We start from the raw sequence: 19,224 nt of genomic DNA, 5'->3' as shown, positions 1-19,224 counted from the left end.
ACTGGGATTTAAATGTATTGAGCATTTCTGAATTCAAACAACTGGTTACTGAAAATGCCACGGTACTTTGTAGTGCTCAGTTTAAATTGCAGTGTTCCACCACCAGATGATGAATCCTGATGTCTAACTTGGAATAGTTACACCTTTCTTGTGGGTAGTGAGAGAAGTTTCCTGGTAACCCTCAATTGTGAGAAGACGAGGTTTTCATTTCTCTGGAGCTGTGTATTGCTTTCTTACCTGTGAACTGGCAAATCTAATGGGCTAAAGAAATTTAGCTGATGGTTTCTAGTTTAGCATAGAGCACACATTGCTGCAAGGTCTGCTTTGAAAACAGCTTTAGTCTACGTTTTTCTCTATCTCTGTGCGTTCTTATAATCCCAATGTTAAATTCTTACTTTGTCACTAATAATTTGTTGTTTTGTCAGTAATATGCAGGCACAGACAAATGGCCAAAGCTGGATTTAGACAATTTTCAATAGTAATGTCTCTATGTCTGTGCCTTGTCTTTTTCTTCATAGCAGTTTTCTTTGTGAAGTAGAGTATCTGCTGTTTCATTGTGGGTTTTAGAAACAGAATTTGGTAATGATTTTTTCAGCTAAGTGTAAATTTGTTTTTAACCCAAGTAGACACTGAATGGTGCAAGTAAAATAAAGTATTAAGAGTAGCTCTTTATTATAGCTGCAGGTTTACGTTTGTGCTCAGTGTATCTAGTTATCTGTTATTTGACTTTAGGTTGGGTTAAAAGATTCTTGCAAAAGCGCATCAAGAGTTTACATTAGTAATGTAAGTCTACCACACTTTTTAAAGTGTTTTTGCTTTATAAATACTGGTTAACAGATGCAAGAAGAATACAAAATACCTTCCACGAAAGAGACTTCAGCAGTTTCTCACATAAAACACATTTTTGGAGGTGTATCATATCTGAAATTAGGTTATTGGTAGGATTTCAGTAGTTCTAAGTTGCTCGTGAACCGAAGTCCCATTGAAAGACAATGGAATTTAAGCTTCAGAGACTACTGGAAATTTAGCCGTAAGGTATTCTTCTGTTCCATAGATTCATGTTTTTTCTGTGTGTGGATACTTACTGATGTGCCTGAGCAGCATTGGCATTTTATGCTTCCAGGTGTGTGGTTGTGTAATGTAGCGTAAAAGAAAATACACTGAATCTGTATTAAAATACACTGGGTATGTATTTTAATGAATCGTACTATGATTACACAGTAATTTCATGAGAAATAATGCAATATATGAAAAGTTGTGTTTTTTCTGGATCCAGTGGGTTGTCTACATTAGCTTTATAATTTATTAACAGGAAATTAAAATTTGAAGAGTACACTTTTAGTAGGACCACTTTTCTTTCTTCTGGCTACGTCAGGAATGAAAAGGTTTTGTCCTTAAATAAAGAAGTAGGCTCTGCTAATGTTTTGTGTTATTAACATATGATCAAATAAGAAACTCTTAATGGGCAAGGAACATTCAGGCTCAACGATTTGTTTTTCTTTTTAATTCATACAGCCCAGTCATACTTTTACTTTCAAACCACGTTTCTGTATAACATAGCTTTCTGGAAATAAGTGTTGTGAATTGCCTTCTGACATGTAGCTTATCTTCTGAAGTATTGTAGTGTGATCTATACTTAATGTAATACGGTCTTTACAAAGGGAGAAGAAAGCTGTCAAATTTGTCTAACAGTTGCAAGATGAGCTCTGTTCTCCAGCTTATGGTTTTATAATAATACAAATAGCAGTAATACGGGTTTAAGATTTGGAGGGCTGGGCTGTAAACTCAAGAGAATAGTCTGTCTAGGAAAAATATTGCAAATACTTTCTTTTCGGCTTTATTTTTATCTTTTAGAAGTGGATCAGTTTCTGATTCTAGTTCAACAGTGGATGCACACACACAGGTCCTGCTTGCTCTGAGGCAAGAATAGGTAAGACTGGGAACGAGCAGTGGGGAAATCATATTTTAAGTTGCTATGGCTTCAGAAGTTAAAAGTTAATATCATCAAATATCCCATTAGCCCTTCTGATGCAGGATGTATGAGAGACCAATGACATGGTCTGGTCCCAAAAAACAATAACAATTTGAAATACCATATGATGGTACTTCAGAATCTTGTATTTTAAAATAAAAAGCTTTGTTATTTGTTGAGAATAGGAGTTGGAACAGTAAGTGGAAAATCGAGCACTGCTTCCTTTGAGTTAGCTGAGAAATTAAGGCTTTTGATGTATACTCTGCCTTAGCTATGTGAGTGGAACTGAAGATGTGGGGAGGTCGTACTGCTTGTCTTGAGATATGTGAGTACAATGCCTGTGTTAGGAGACTTCTGGCCACACAGGGAAGCTTATCTAGGGGTCACCGAGAGCCATTGTAAATTTGGCTTCTACTCTGAAGCCTAGAGAATCCTCCCCCTGCCTCGTGTTAGTTCCTAGAAGACTAGCCTCCAACTTAAGAAACTAAATCAGATGCCTGGAGCAGCCTGGTTTTGGTATGTATTCTGACATGTAAAGATGACGGTACAGGTGCTTATTTCTTCAATCGTTATTCATAGAGACATAGCTAACAGTTGGTAACTGTAGTTGTCCTGGGGATATGTTTTATGAACACTTAGGTGTGTTGTTTTTTTTTTTTTTTTCCTGCACCACCCCCCCCCCCCCCATGTTGGTTCAAAAAATATACCTTAAATTTTGTCACATGTTGATGGGTACTCATTGCATATTCCAGACTTCTCAGATATTGGGTACAAATGTAATTCTATGTAATTCCTTCTTTCTTTATGCAATCAAAGAAAGATGTGTCTTTTGTATGTAAGACCAGGTACCATTTCACCGTTGCAAAGTAAAGATTGTATAGCAGCATCCCTTACCGTGAAGACTGTCAGCAGAAACATGATCAGTGAGTTTAGTTTAGTGAGGGAGTACATGACAATGTAAGACAGTATTGAGTATAAAAGGATTTTCTCTGGAGAAGGCCCATTTTTTTAAATCTGTAGAACAATATATCTAGCTTCTCTGTGTAATATGGAGGTAGAATGGGAGTAGGTGTTAATTGAAGACATCAGAATAATGATTTCTTGAGTATGTACCTTCTGTTTCTAAATCTAAGTTTTACTGAGTTCAGTACCCTGGAATAGCATGTGACAGCAGTAGCAGTTTTAGCTTTGCATTAAATACATGTTTAGTCATTAAAATTGCTAATTTTGAGACTTTTTCATGGGTTAGCACTCTTTTGTGCAGAAGTGTGTAGCTTCTCCATAGGCTTACAGTTCAGACCTGTGCCTGTGTGATGGTAGTAAAAACCAGAGAAAAATCTGTCATTCCTAAGTGTTCTGCCCTATTTATATGTGCTTGGTTAATACACATAATGGTTACAGCAGAAAGGTGATTATGTTAGTTCTTTAAATTAGTTTGCCATCTGTAGGTATCTGAAGGAAGAGAAAGATGCTCATTCTGTGTTCCAAAGTCTTGACTGCCTTGTGATACGACAGAAGTTCCTGGCATGGTGTCTTTTTGTGTCTCCTCTGCTACACATACATCTAATCATGTGTCTGTAATCACAAACATCAGTTTACTGGATCATCACATACTTCAGAGAGCATATAGCTTTATCTGAATATGGACCAGGCTCAGTCCCACAACCAAACTTGGACTTGCTGCCTCTGCTTCAATCAGGTGCTCTCTCTAAAATACCTTCCTCTTTCACTCCTTAAACCTCCTGCCAATTACTGTGCTCCTTATAAAGTAACTTCTCAGGTTTTTGGATTTTTTTTACCTTACTTCATCCCCCTCCACTTGTTCTCCCTTTCCCAGATTGACTTGTGTTGGCAGTTGGGAGAGAAGCTCAAGACACCTCCAAAGGCTTAGAGGCACTCCAGACTGGAGCATCATGTTCATTCTTATCTATAACTAACTTTGTTTGTTTCTCCACAAAGTTTTAAAATTACTTTAAAGATGTTTCTTGTTTCTCCAAAATGATGGTGAATACCATACACTAAATGATCAAGACCTCTGCTGCTACTCATTGTGTATTTTCATGTGGTTTTAATGCCAGAAGTAACTTCCAGCCTATTGGAGGCAATCAGACTGAGGGGGGAAAAAAAGGTGTGTTTTTCACCTGTGCCAGTTTCTTTGATATGGATGGTTGTGTAACTAACTGCCTGAGCACTGGTTTTGGTGGAGGGGAGAAGGTGAGAAAGTGCACCCAGCATGGCCCACTGGTAGCACCATGAACTTGAACCTGCTGTGAAACAGTGTTCTCGTCTATGGATTCGTAGTTGGCTTCAGCCGGTACGACTGCATGTGTCTGCCAAAAGGTATGATATGCATGGCCATCGCCTATTTTGTTTGCTCTTGCAGTCATGTGGTTCTGCGGCCAATCAGATGGGCTTGCTTTTGGCAGCACTGTAGTCGGAGAGTGGGTTAAGCTGGCAGGAACACTGGGCTAAGGGTGTAGATGTTTTGCATCGGGAGATCTATTGGATAGCAGCTGCCTGAACAGGGTGGTCCTGCTTCTGGTGCTTCCTGTGTGCCTGCAGTAATGTTGTTCTACCTTACGGTTGGTCGGCTCAAAATGGTAAGCCAGCAGAAAAATGAAAAAAACACAGAATGTGATTCTGGTTTTGCCATTTTATCTCCCTGCCCCACATCAGGATCAGATATTCTGTCAGTGCTGGTGCAGAAGGCATATAAAATACACAGAAGGAATGGGATCCCTACTTCTGTCACCAGCTAGCTTTTGGGCTGGTTTAACTGTAATGCTGGACCACCTCCTGAGAGGACTCTCTGTAAAAGTTCCAACCTCCGTGTTGGGAAGACATCTCTTGAGCAGGAGAGGCCATTATGTCAGTACGATCCGCTGATTGAGAGCAGCCCAGAGATGAGTATGTTTTGAAACAAAACCTCTGTTTGAACTTCTGCATTCATCTCAGTTGGCATCCCTGCCCATAGGGTACAGAGTTATGACAGACGTCAGGTATGTCAATTCTAATTTCCCTAAGCTCTCATGTAGAGATACAGAGCTTGTCTGGCAATGCCAGTTTGCAGAGTTTCCGCCTTCCTTGCTGCTGGCTGCTTTGTGCCACCACAGTGCACATCGGTTGTGCTGGCTGAGCTGCTGTAGCAGTCTGCTGTAAGTTGAGCTGCTGCATTGGTCCAGTTTGCAGCATTGCTCTGCAAGTAGTGCGTTGGTGTAACTGAGGGGGGCAATATATTGCAGCAGAGGGACAGGAGTGGGTGTCTGGGAGGACAGGGCAGAGGAAAAGGGGAAAACAGAACTCCTTAAGCTTGATTTCTTGCAAAAATCCTTATATTGTAGAAGTATGATCTCATTTTCAAGACATTTTTCTTGGTATTTCTGTATTATGAGGAGGGGTAGGATTTCCCAGATGCCAGCTTGCATGAGCAACATGGAGGACAGAGGGACCCACCCCTGATACTTGCTGGGGAAAGGGCCCTAATCACCCCCGGAACGCCAAGTCCCTTTCCGTAGGTCAGCTCTGAAAGGAGGAAGGAGGAGATAAAAGAAAGGCGAGTTTGCAGACATCCAGAGCAGCAGAGACCCCCAGCTTCCAACTCCCCACGGAGAACTTGGATTCTTCTTCAGTGGGTTTTGCAGATCCCGCTTACAGGGAGCAGTGGCGGAAGGTCAGCCTTGTAAGGGGAGCACAAGGATTCAGATACCCGTGCCCATGCAAAGATTGAGGCACCTCAGTGTGCATACACAGTAAATCATAGTATCACCTTGATGATCATCTCTGCACTTCAATGCTATTACTGTGGTTAGTCCTTCCTCTATGCACTTTTTCACTTTTCCCCATCGTATTGTTCTGCCCTTCTCAATTTTCATCTTGTAGTCTTTTTGCATGCCTTCCCTTCAGCAGTCTGTTTCCTACCTTTCCTAAATGCATTCCTACATACAATTTATTTCAAATTATTTTTAAATTATACTGTCTGAAGTTTTCTGCAATGCTCATTACAATTTCTCAAAATAAAAGCCTTTGACAAAATGTAGACTTTAGAAAAACATTTTTTTGTTTGTTTGCTTGTTTAATTTTTTAGACTTGTTGAACAGGTTCAGTGGGCACTGTGTGTCTTCGGAGTATCCAGCTTGTGGAACCTGGCAGGAGAAGAAGGGGTTTGGATACTTAGTCTGTTTGTGCCCATGTAATTTGTTTAGTTTATTTAAACTGGTATCAGGAGGTTAACTCTGAGTTTGGATTTTTAACTTTGTTCTTCTAAGAGTATATTTGCCGCCGGGTACTAGCTGGGGTAGGTGTTAGGAGACTGAAGATATTTTTGCTGTAGGAGGTGGTTGTACCATGGCAAAAATAAAAAGTCTATCCAAGAACAGCAACTTTTTCATTTTCATGAAGGGGTAAGAAGTGATATGTTTGGGAATCTCTTGCTGTCGAATCTTGAATGCTCACCTTACTCTTTGACATTCATGAGCTTTTAGGATCATCTTAATAAGAATGTGAATTTTGGAATTTAGAGAAACAGATCTTGACTTCTGCTAACTTTTTGTAGCTTCTAATATTGTTCTGGTAATATTCTCTGAGATTATTTCTTAGGAATTATGTTTATAATGCATGCATAAATATAGTATAAAATGAGCAGATCTGCTTCTCTCAGTCTTTTTACAGTTGAAAGTCTTGAAGTTGAGGAAAAAAAGTAATTTGCAGGAAGTGGCAGTACAATTTCACATTATTTTTGAGCGTGGAGTCCCACCACTAGCTCAACCTGACCTAACCCCATGTTATGTCACTGAAGGGAATAGTCCCACTTTCTCCCCTGGCTGTGCGACCCTGCCTTCTGTAATGGCCCCTGCTGGATTATTTTTTTTCCCTTTCCAGGTGGATGAGCATGTTGATTTGATTTACCATACAGTTGCTGGAACATCAAAACTTGTTTGAGGAGGGGCAAAAACATGTAAAAGGGGTTTTGGAGTGTGAATTGCTCCCACTGGTGGCAGCACTGTCTTAAGCTGACTTAAATGAATCATGAAACTGAGCCTTGCTTGAAGGAAAAAAAGAGATGTTTCTGATTCTGAAAGACTGTTTTTCTTTCTTAGTGTCCTAATAACATGTCAGAGCAGTATGTTATATTTGAAACTATAGTGATCCAATTTAAAAAATTGAACTAGAGGAGCTAATGTGACTTCCTTGAATGACGTAGCTTTCTACAGGGGAAAAGATGAAGATGTTGGTAAGGGATAAGAGTGATGCCCTTTATTTGATGTATCTTACACAAGACACAACAGTTCACATCGGCTTTTTTGTCGTGATTTTTTGCAACAGTTTTCTTTGTGGTACCTGAATTGCCATCTCTGGTTAAATATATGATGTATTTACTATAAAAACAGAGATTGCCTGTCGTTAAAATAAGCTGCAAAGTGAATTGAAAGGCTTGTATACTTGTTTACTGACAGATGAGAGGAACAGAATTGCACAGCTGCAAAACTTAAAAAATTTGAAAGACCAGTAAATGCCAGAAAATGAGTTGTCAGACTTGTCTTCTGGTCTCCCATCTGTTGTGTTTGCTAAACCTTGATTTCAAAATTAACATGTTATGATGTGTCTGAGTAAAAACTGCTGCCTGTTTGCAAGGGGTGGAACTTTGAAAAAAAAGTGACCCTGGTTACCAGGAAAACCCAAAATCCCATACCTTTGTCTCCAGAAAACTGAAACGTTCAAGCCACTCAGTGGTTAAACACTTGTGATATGTCATTTGCGAGGCTGGTATGCTGAATCAAAAAGTCAGATGAAAAACACTTTCAAGCTAAATAAATGGAGTTAGAACATTGTCTTGTAAGGGAATACAGGAAATCATTAACCGTGAAGATCATAGAATCATAGAATAGTTGGGGTTGGAAGGGACCTTTAAAGGTCATCTAGTCCAACCCCCCTGCAATGGGCAGGGACATCTACAACTCGATCAGGTTGCCCAAAGCCCCATCCAACCTGACCTTGAATGTTTCCAGGGATGGGGCATCTGCCACCTCTCCGGGCAACCTGTTCCAGTGTTTCACTATCCTCATGGTAAAAAAATTCTTCCTTATATCTAGTCTGAATCTACCCTCCTTTAGTTTAAAACCATCACCCCTTGTCCTATCGCAACAGGCCCTGTTAAAAAGTCTGTGCCCATCTTTTTTATAAGCCCCCCTTTAAGTACTGAAAGGCTACAACAAGGTCTCCCCAGAGCCTTCTCTTCTCCAGGCTGAACAACCCCAGCTCTCTCAGCCTTTCCTCATAGCAGAGGTGCTCCATCCCTCTGATCATCTTCGTGGCCCTCCTCTGGACCCGCTCCAACAGGTCCATGTCCTTCCTGTGCTGAGGACCCCAGAGCTGGACGCAGCACTGCAGGTGGGGGCTCACCAGAGCAGAGCAGAGGGGCAGAATCCCCTCCCTCGCCCTGCTGGCCACGCTGACTTTGATGCAGCCCAGGATACGGTTGGCTTTCTGGGCTGCAAGCACACATTGCCGGCTCATGTCCAGCTTTTCATCCACCAGTACAAGTACAAGATAAGCTTCACGGAGCTTAAATGCAAGACAATTTAGTATGATTTCTTTCTTGTTCCCTACAGTATTAACAGGAAATAAAAAGGAACTAAAATTATAAACATAGACTAACATAAGTTAAGATTTATTTGATTAAATAAGAGCTAATCTAATATTGTATTTTTACATGGCTCTTTAAAAAAGCAATACTTATTTGAGAGTATTCCCCTTTCAAGTTTTAAAATAAATGTTCATAACCACTGCAGGAATTCTGCCTGAGTGTGCCTGTGGTAAGAACATGGAGAAAAGGCTTTTTGTAATAATAAGGCAAAATCCCCAGCTGCATTTACTTTCCCCTCTCTCCTGTCTTATGTACTTAATCCTGTTTCATAACAAGCTGCTGTGACTTATTTGAGGTATTAGTCTCCCAAATAATTGTCATCAAAGTTTTGGTTTAATAACTGTTTTGTTTATATATAATCTTTAATTGTCAGAAATAATGTGTGCCATAGACACGTGAGGTACTTTTTAAAAGTAATTCACTTGCAAGGAAACTTGCTTCAAAGAAATGGGAACGTTTTATCTATTTCCTGTAAGTTTGCCCTTTGTTTTATTTATCTTAATAGAACTATGTTAGCCAGCTGTGAAATACCTGGATTTTTCATAGAAGGGCTTGATAAAAGATATTAAACAAAGTCTTTTGGGTACGATAATATTCCTGCTGTTCAAGTATCTGAATTAGAATTTGTTAAATTAGATAAATCTCACAATTATAGCAGAGTGTAATTTCATATTAGTCCATATTAGAAGTACTTATTACAAGGTGATTGCAAGATAAGAATCTTTTTGTGTGTTCTATACCTGTATTAAATAATCCCCTGTCTAGATAAGCCCTGTAACTAGTTTGGTGGCCACTTGGTAGTCTGTGGGCCACAGGTGGGTTTGATAGGATTAAATTTTTATAGATGACTCTGCATTTCTCCTTGTGGGGAAAATTAAGGAGCAGATCTAACTAATTCTCTTCTCTTTTTACATTTGTGACTTTGAGAATTAGCATTTCATTGCCTGTGCTTTATTCTGTGTTTTTTTTATATTCTCTTATTTCTGTTCCCTTACACCTTATTTTACTGCCTTTCTGATTTTCCTCTTTGCCCCTTATTTGTGTGCCTTTGCCTGGATTGCCTTTTTGCAGAATACCTATGAGGTTACCAATAATTCTGATGAATTTGTGTCAATATTTAAAATAGAGCATTTGTGTTCCAAGATCATTTGAAATGCTTTAAACATCAGAAGCATACTCAGACTGCCTTGAAAAATGCGTGTATGCTGGCATTTGTTGGTATAGGCTTGTGACTGGTTGTGTGAAATGCTAAACATCTTTAATGCTTTTAAGATGGATTTTTTTAAATCCATGAAAGAATTAGCAATGTAGGGACTCTGTAGTAGCAAGAGGCTTAGCTTGTAGGACAGAGGGGTGTTGAACAGAAGTAAAAGAATGTTCTCTCTCATTGTTGGATTCTTTCAATATTTTGCTGACTCAACCTCTCACCACAGCCAGAGTTTTTGTTGGTGCAGGTTTGCTTCTGTGGGAGCAGGTGTGATCTGTAGAAGACGCAGCTCTGCCAGGGTCAGTCTGACGCAGCCATTACAACATTGCTGCCTCCAGAGCTGCCTGTTCCTCAGGAGACTCTCTCCTCTGTCCATTTTTCTCACAGTTCCTCATTTCAATGCCACATTCTGTATTTAGAAAGCAGTGCTGCACCCCCAGCTCCGTTTCCCCGTGTGCCAAATGAATCATAGAATCATAGAATCGTCAAGGTTGGAAAAGACCCTTAAGATCATAGAGTCCAACCGTTAACCTAGCACTGCCAAGTCCATCTATGCCATGTCCTCAAGCACCACATCTATCGGTTCTTTAAATACCTCTAGGGATGGAGACTCAACCACTTCCCTGGGTAGCCTATTCCAATGCTTGACCACCCTTTCGGTGAAGCATGCTTGCACCTTGGAAAACGGAGAAGGAGAGAAGTTGTAGTGGTGGTCTGCAGTAGAGAGTGTGTTTTCAATGGGACCTTGCATTCAGTAGATCCTAAGAACTCTCCTGAGGTTTTGCATATGCAGGGTCACTTCGTTTGGTGAACTGATAAATTCAGAAGCTGCCCTGCAGGTGACCCAATGTGCATGTAAATTTTGCAGTCCACAATGTTCAGTGCTTGCAGTTGTTACTGTGACTGAGCGCATTTAAGCGTGCAGTGAGCACACTGGGATTCACGGAAAGGTTGGACTCTGCCGTGCGCGTTTCTGCCTTTCCTCTGCCTGGCGAGAGGAACTGCAAAAAAGTTTCACCTCAGTGATGAATTGTATTATGAAGCTTTTTCAGGACATATGTTTCCCTTGGAATGTACTTTAGCTGGCAAAGTAAGTGCTTTTTCAAGTAAAGACTCAAGCAGCTATCTCTGTAAAAGCACATACACTTTTTTTTATGCATGAGATTATTTTTTTTAATAATGGTTGTCCTTTATGACTGCATTTGCACACATTACTGCCTGTGGTTCCATATGAGACCATTAAAAGTCAAATAACCATTACTTCCTACATTTCCTTTTTTGTTGGCAGCAGGATACATTCCGGTTATTGCTAAACCTACTTCTTGCTCAGATTATAAATGATGTTTTTCAACAGATGTGATGAAAAAAGTCACTTATGCCATATAAATGATGATCCCGGTGAAAAAAGAAACCTGTCAATTTTCCTGTGTGGGAAAGCATTTTCTGGCACATGTCAGATTTTGAATCTTCAAGATTTTATGCAGCTCAATGGAAAAGATTTAATCCTTCATACAGGATGGACAGTAGATGTCTCCTCTGCCTACAGGAGAGCAGTAATTCTAACTACTTTTTTCAGAAGACCTTTTCCTACAAGGTCTGTAGTAAGGACAGTAAACTTCAGATATCCTTGAATCTTTTAATAGCGTGGTTATGGATTTGCATGTTATTATATTGAGGACCAAAGGAGATAAATGGACATCAGCAAATACATGCATTTATTTACTGAAGAAAGACTGCATAGACTGGGGTTGGCAGAAATCTCCTGGATATTTATAAGCTCTCCATTGGTGACTTTGGCTTTGCTTGTATATGCTGTCTCAGTAAACATCTCAAATATTTAGGCTAACTTACACATTGTGAAGCAAATGCAAAAGTATTTCTTGGGGGATGGCTGTGGAACTGTTTAAGGACAAAGATTTTAAGCAGTGCAACCGGAGGAAGAGATCTGGTGTTCATCCTCAGCCTCATGTCTGTGGCCAGGATAAGTAAAGGTAAATGCTGAAAGCATTTAGAGAAGGAGAGGTTGGCAGATTTTCAGAGGCAGTGTTGTGGATTGTCTTTTTTTTTTTTTCCTCAGGTCTATGACATTGGAAATTTTAATAGGAACTGGAAGATGCTGCCTTTCAGAGAAGCAGGCAGATGAGCTGTTGGGAAGTATTTTGCCTGTGTACCTGCAGGAATGTCTTCCTGAGTTTAGACTCAGGAAAGGCAGGAGCTGGAATATGCTCTATTCACAGATGTCTCTCCAACTTGTGTGTGCCACCTCCCAACTGTACGCACTTCTTGCTGTGTTGCCTTTCGGTCACCATGTTGTAAATTGCTGAACCCTGTTTTATAGGTTTCCTTTAACCTCTGGGACTACAGTATTCAGTATACAGTATTCAGTAATCAGTATTCAGGGTGGAAGGGATAGTAGCATGCCATGTAATTCACCCTCATGCTGAAAGCAGGGTCGGTCACACTGGATCAAAACCATGTTGCTTGGAACTCTGTCCCCTCAGCTCTTGAAAGCCTCCACGGGTGGAGATTCCACAACTTACCTGGACAATCTGTTCCAATGTTTAAGTATCCTTAAGTCTCAGTTGGCTCAGTCTCCCTTTGGAGACTGTCCTTCAAATCACTCTTACCTCAGCAGCATGAACATCAAGCAGTTCTAACCTGCTCATTGTCGTAACAAAATGGTGCTAAAGACTCACTCGAATCTTCTGTGTGTGTGGTGTCAGACCTTCATCCAACTGTCAGTCTGCTGTTCATGCCAAATCTCTTCCCTGCACTGCCCGTACTGTAGTGACTCATGTTAAGACTTCTTCATTAGCTGCCGTTGTAGCCTAGGCTTTTAAAATGCCAAACCGTAGTTGTATCATCAAAGATGATCCAAATGCATCTTGCTGAATTGTCAGGTGGTGGTTCTAAACATCACTGCATAATCTATCAGGGTAATTTAGCAACTACTGCATGCCAGGTTCTTGCTTCTGATCCATTTTTTAGTGCATTTTTTTCATCATATTGTAAATTATATTTCTTTGTGATATTTCTGTTTTTATATTCTCTGTTCAGTGAAATACTCAGCTATCCTGCTTCAGCTAATGGAGCAACAGGTAGCAAAAGGTCCTTATGCTGATGGATACTACTGTTTCCACGGGTGATTAATGTGTGTTCTTACAGTATACCACCTTTCTGAATACCATTGATTCTTTTCTTCAAAAGAGGGAGAGTAGCTTTAAAGCATCTTCTTCAAAATATTTCTGACTTCCGAGGTTGGGCAAGGGAATCTTACTGACTTTGCTTTAGCACAGGCCATGCCACTGAAATGTTCGTACTGTGTTCTCCGTTCCCGTGGGCTTCAGGAAGGCATTTTAGTATAGCCACACTCATGGACCAAAGCTGTTATACCCTCTGAAAAGTTGCAGTACTAAGCCTGCAGCTCCCTTATTAGGTCTGCACGTGCCACCTCTTGGAAGATGCTGGACTGGGGTTTGAAAGCTTTGGTAGACCCAGGCTACTTCATCTATCTGGGCACATTTGCTGTACCATCAGTGGCATGTTCTGTAGAATTGTTATTGTCTGGGATTTTCCACTACCCAGGGTACCTTCGTTCTCTCATTCCATAAGATAATGGAGAGTTGATTGTATTCAGATCTTATTTACAGAGTATTTTAAGGATATTTGGGATAATTGAATGCAATAGGTGAGTAACAAGTCCTTGATACTGAATTGTTATGCGGAGGCCCAAGCAGATACAACAGAAGAGATTGGGTTTATCGGTCAGTTGTTGCGTATAGGAGAACTAAGCAGTGTTTATGGTACAGCTGGGAAATAGTTGAAAGTGACTTGCTTTTGTTTTTGATTTTTTTTTTTTAATAGAAAAGGAAACATCGCAATACAAATTTATTGATGTGTTGAACCAGAGATGTAAGGAAGATGAGGAAGGCAGGGCTTGGGGGAAAGAGAGTGATGAGGCTTGATGCTTTTTTTTTTTTTTTTAAATTTCTTTTAAAATTTGCTGTCAAATGAGGAATGTATATCTTAACTTCAGAAAGCATTTTCTTATTTTATGTATTACAAATGCAATTCCTTTGTGAATAAAGTACCCTATTTCAGTATCATAGCTCTTCATTTGCAGATAGATCCTTAATATATACAGCATTTAAAGATAAATGGCAGTGAATAATTTGGGTAAATACTGTGTAGGAGGTTGTTTTTCTTATTTAAATATCTTGATGCAGTTAAATAATTGTTTCAAAGATCTAGGCACAAGATTTTGAATTAATGTTTATATATTTGCCCTGAGCTGAACTCCTACAGAATTTTATTATTCAGATTAACGGGTAAGTGTTTTATGTTATAAACTGCTTAAAGTATACATCTGCTGAAAATCAAAGCCACCTGTCTCAAACAAGCAAACAATACACCTTCATCTCCCCATTAACCCAAATGAAAATATATCAGGCAGGTAAAGGCTTTACTGGATAAAAGGTAGAATAATCTGCTTTTGATTAATTGCTAGCAAGTAATAATATGAAAAGAAAAGATGTCCTAACAGCCTTTTGGTTTCACAAATTACATTCTAAGCATGAACAATTCTATTGATTGCTTTCTTTGAGGCCCAGATTGTAAAGAATCACTTAATAGCATCTTTAGGGCAAACAAGTCTTACTGAATTAAGTAATAGGAATATCACATTGCACCTTTTTTCTGTTCAGTGCACAGTTTTTATTTTGCCTTTGCCTTTCATTTTACCTTGTTACAGTCCTAGTTCATTGATCTATCCACATTCGGTAAAGTTGTTAAGCCTTAATTAAAGTTGTGCTCTGTAGAGATGTCATGTGGTTCTAAACATGAACTGAAAATGATGCAGATTTTGGATATTTTAAAGTCTAATAAAGCAACCCAGTTTGATAGAATGTTAGGGTGAGATAAGGTAAAATATCTGGCCTGTCTCTGAACTACAGAGACGTAATATTTAATATAAACCATACCAACGATACTGCATTCTTTTCTTAATACCTGAAGTAACAAGCAGTATGCTTTGCTATGACAGGGTAGTCATTTGGATCATGCAAAGATGCAGTTTGTAGTGGTAGAGTGTCAGGCTCTTGAGAAATGTTTACTGCGGATCCAGAAATGACACTGTGAATCTGGGGCTGGTGGAAACTATCTCCTTGCTGAGGCTATTACACATCATAATGTATCATGTGTCTTCAGTACAGGTGAAATGAGTAACTAATTGAATGATGGAAGTCACGTCTGACCCAGAGAAAAGGAGTACATGAGTGTACTAGATTGCATCCTCGTGGATTGATGTTGAGAGGGCTCTTGTGATCTCCTCAAGTCCTTACACTCTTGGAGAAGACAACAGTGAAATCTCAATGTTGATTTTTTTTTTTTTTAATCTAATACAAAATTAATTCATTTACTGTTTTCAGATCAGTTAAGAAGTGTATGTGGAATCATGTTTGACCTGTGGGTTTCTAAAAACAAAATATATAATTATTAGTTTGCAATAGGTTAAGTTTTATTTGATTTTTAAAAGGTAGGAGTCATTTTGCTGTCATCTCTTATCTCTAGCAATAGCGCTCGTTCATTAAGTATCTTCTATTATAAAGCATTCTTTGACATACGGCTTTGACCAGACTAAAGCTGATTTTTTAATCTTGTGGAAGGATTAAATTAAGAACTTTTTTATTGGTTGATTGTTAGGCTAGTACACAGTGGCATCAGTTGCTAGCAAAGTCCTGGATGGTCAGTTTTAGTTTAAGTGTTAGAAGCCAAAATCAGAACAACACAATAGATAGAGTAGTTTGGATTTGGATAGTAGGGATGATGAAAATGAGCCGTAAGACTGTGACTGGGCGTACACCATGAGTGGAATACAAAGGGTAAATTGCATACTCACAAGGGCATGTATGACCATGCTTCTGCCTAAAAAGGCATTTTTGTCTTTCAGCTCTCTACTTGTGAAGAAGGTTCTTGCTCCCTGCCTTTCGTTGGTGTTAGTGTTTGTGGGGCTGTGTGGTAGGTCATGTCAGCTCACTGAGGAGCTGAAGGTAACCCTTCCAGACAAAAATAAATTATCTAAAATGGGATGAGATGGAAAGAACGTGTCATCTAAGTGTATTTATGGGTGCTTGTGTCACATAAAGCCTTCCATAAAATCAGTATGGGTGACAATTAGGGATTTCATAGATGAAAATCAAAGTTGGAAACAGTATGGAGCTGAAGAGGATTAAAAACTGTTTAAAGATGGGGGCAGAGACACAGAAAACAGATTTTTGTGTTTGTTTTTTTGTTTTTTTTTTTTTTTTGTTTGTTTGTTTTTAATTTTAGGTTTTAAATGTGCGGTTCCTGCCTTTGATAGCATAAAGGCAATAGCACTATGTCTTAACACTGCAAGTACAGTCATATTTTGCCTAGCGTGACCCTTTATTTGCACTTTTTAATATCTGGTGGCTGCAAGCAATGTAGAGAGTGTCTGGTAAATGGTGTGTTTCCTGGGGATCCTGAGGGCGGGGGCATGCTGCAGTTTCACAAATAGCTTCTTCAGTGGCAGAACTGGCTATAGCAGCCCTGTAGGTGTGCTACATGGTAGATCCTCCTGAGATGGTTGTAGTGTAGCTGACAATCTTGATGTTTCATTCATATCACTTCTCCAGTGTAGTTTACCATGTATCTCTGTAAATATTTGCCCCAAGAGTGTGGGGCGTGGAAAGACTAGTTCTGTGTTGAGGCTTCCTTCTTTTATTCACATGTTTGGCTGCTGCTCTGGTTAATGATTAAGGAAAAAAAAAAAAAAAAACAACAGGATGGAGAATCAAGCTAAGACAGTTTTAAGCTTTGTAGACTTCCTTGCCCTGTTCCTCCTTCCCACTCTCCATTCCTGCCTTTGGCATTGTATGTATCTGTATATGGTAAATGAGATGTACTGACCTGCGTGTGTTGCAAATCACTGTCTTTTGCTTTAGCTTTTACCAGATTCGTGCATCTATGAAAATTCCTCCAAGAATTCCACACAAATTAGAAGCTAGCTTGTTACATGCAACTGGTAAGTGCAAAAACTTTTAGTAAATGAGGTCGTTATCTTGTCTTGCTAATTAAGGGAGCATGCTTTTTGCCTTACATTGTTATAACTAATATAAAAGTGTTTTTAATTTTGTTTTTAACACAATAAAAATGTAAGTCGTTTCATGATGACCTGCTGAAAAACTAGTTTGTTCTTAGCAATGAGACTTAAAAGTTGATTACAGAATTTGTGTTACTGTTTTTCCTCTGTAGCAAAACATGGTGATTGTTAGTGTCTTCCATTTTTTCCACCGATCTGCTCAGTCTTCTCCCTGATTCAGATGACCAAGAGCAGATCTCATTTACATAGATATCCTCAAAGTAGTGGAGAACTTCAGATACAGACTCTTATACATATTGCTAAGCCCATTTTTTACTGAAAAGATGACTCTGAAAGGATCCAGTCTTGCTATTTTCAAACTTCCTGTCTTGTTGTCTGGTGGCAAAGTTGAAAATTGATTTGTGTGAAATAAATAGGTAAATAATTCTTATGAACCAAGATTACTCCACTAAAAAGGCAAAGTTTAGTGTGGTTTAGGGGATTTAGCTCTGCTAAACTGATGCTTTAGTAAACAATACTTTTTTAATAATGTCACTCAATGTTATGTTTAACATAGCTGAAAAAAATTTTTTCCATTTTACGGTATATTTTAGAATGGTCTTCAGTTATTTTTTCAGAAAGCTGCAATTTTGTTAGTAAATTACAACATATGTGTTAGCTTCTTTGTCTCTCATTACTAGGCATAAAGTATGTAAACATTAAGACTGCAATTTGATGTGAGTTTAGCTCAGAACTGCTGTCAAAAAAAAAAAAAATTAGCCCGTGATTCCCCCTGGCCACTCTTTCTTGTCTTCGTACTGCTCTTTGCTCTGTTGACACAAGTGTCTGATTTGGCCTGGGAACACAACTGGGGAACTTATTCAGCTGACAAGGAGCCGTTTCACAAAAAAACCAAACCCATCCAAACCCAAAAACTGGAGTCCTTTTTAGATCAGTCTCAGTTTGGTTTATCAGGGAGTTACTGTGATGTTTGTGCCACAACAAAGTGGAGAGAAGGGTACAAGCTGGTCAATGAAAGGGCGTGAGTTTGTCCTGCCTGTGGATATGATCATGCTTGGTCTTGCTGAGGACCTCTGCCTTCCATTCGTTTCAGCTGCTTGCTTAATTTAGCAGAGCTGGATGCTGTAGCTCTAACTCACTGCCCTCCTGCACAAGGTGGTGGAATAGCTGATGCCAGCTACTAAGACTGCCATTATTTGTAGAAAATAGCTACTATTATGCTACCTGTGGACTAGCACTAAGAGGGTTGACCCACTATCTGAAAGTGTCTGTTGCTTGTTGACCAGAGGAGGCTGGAGAGAAGCCCACAACTCTCACTCTTGAGAATGATGTCCTGTGTTGATCAGGTGCTTCTTCCTGTACTACTTCAATCTCTTGTTCTGTCTTCTTCATGCTTACCTGTTCTAGATCCTATTCCCTTTGACAGCATCATGTTTTTTCCCACTAGAGTCCAAGTCATTTTGCCTACTTCTAGCTCTCCCTAGCTGCTTCACAATTCACCTACAGTTTCCTTACCTTAGGTGTGTGTTTTCCCCTCTCCCAAAGACTGTTTGATCTATCTCTTCCTTTTATTTCCCCAAGTCAAATATACAGTCTCAGTTTTCCCTTCTTCCTGTTCCTTTGCATCTCCTTCCACCCCTTGCCCAGCCCTTCCCAGCTCTTCATGAGGTCCCGTGATAATTTAAATCCAGTTTTCTTCCATTGCTATTTCCTATGTCCTTTAATGGTTCACTAGAATAGCTAGGAACCCAGGACAAGTGTCATTACAGATGTGATACGGCAAGCCACTTGCTTTAGCTCCAGCCTTGTGAAGGTCTCCTAGCATTCTTCTAATTTGAAGGGAGAGGTAGTCATGCTCTAGAAAGTTAAAAAAAAAAAAAAAAAAGAAGAAGAAAAAAAAGCAAGTTAGGAATGAGATGTCCATTTTTGTGACGCAAGAATAAATTAATTCCCCACTACTTTTTCCCCTCCGTAGCTGAGGTGGCTTTTTGTGTGGATAAAAGCCTAGAAATAGTCTTGGCCAGTCAGCGCATAGCTGATTTAAAAAATAGTATTTCTGCCTTGTTGACTTCACATTTGTGAGACCTTGCTCCCCACATAGATGTGGCTCAGTCTGTTCCTGGCGTCAGCTTTTCCTCTTCGACTCCTCTCTCTCGCTTCTGAGGGTGCCGTTTCACGTTACACTGAAGTCAGCAGAACCGAGGGCTGTAAGTCAGAGTGGGACACCGCGTAGGCAGTGGGACCTCGGCCACGTGTCTCCGTTACTTCTTTTGTATCGGACT

The 19,224-nt window shown here is 39.6% G+C and overlaps 1 protein-coding gene across 2 annotated transcripts in view; it reads left to right on the top strand.

The window, feature by feature from the left end:
- Positions 1–19,224, top strand: part of FAM135A (family with sequence similarity 135 member A) — a 93,349-nt gene that overhangs the window by 22,867 nt on the left and 51,258 nt on the right. For both annotated transcript variants that reach the window (XM_082306838.1, XM_082306840.1), the window contains exon 4: positions 16,785–16,864. In XM_082306838.1, coding sequence (XP_082162964.1) covers positions 16,785–16,864 — 80 coding nt within the window. The remainder of the gene's footprint in view (positions 1–16,784; positions 16,865–19,224) is intronic.

Source organism: Platalea leucorodia (assembly GCF_965183815.1).
Source record: "Platalea leucorodia genome assembly, chromosome: 3".
Classification (NCBI taxonomy): Eukaryota; Metazoa; Chordata; class Aves; order Pelecaniformes; family Threskiornithidae; genus Platalea; species Platalea leucorodia.
This window is presented reverse-complemented; position numbering and strand designations above follow the sequence as displayed.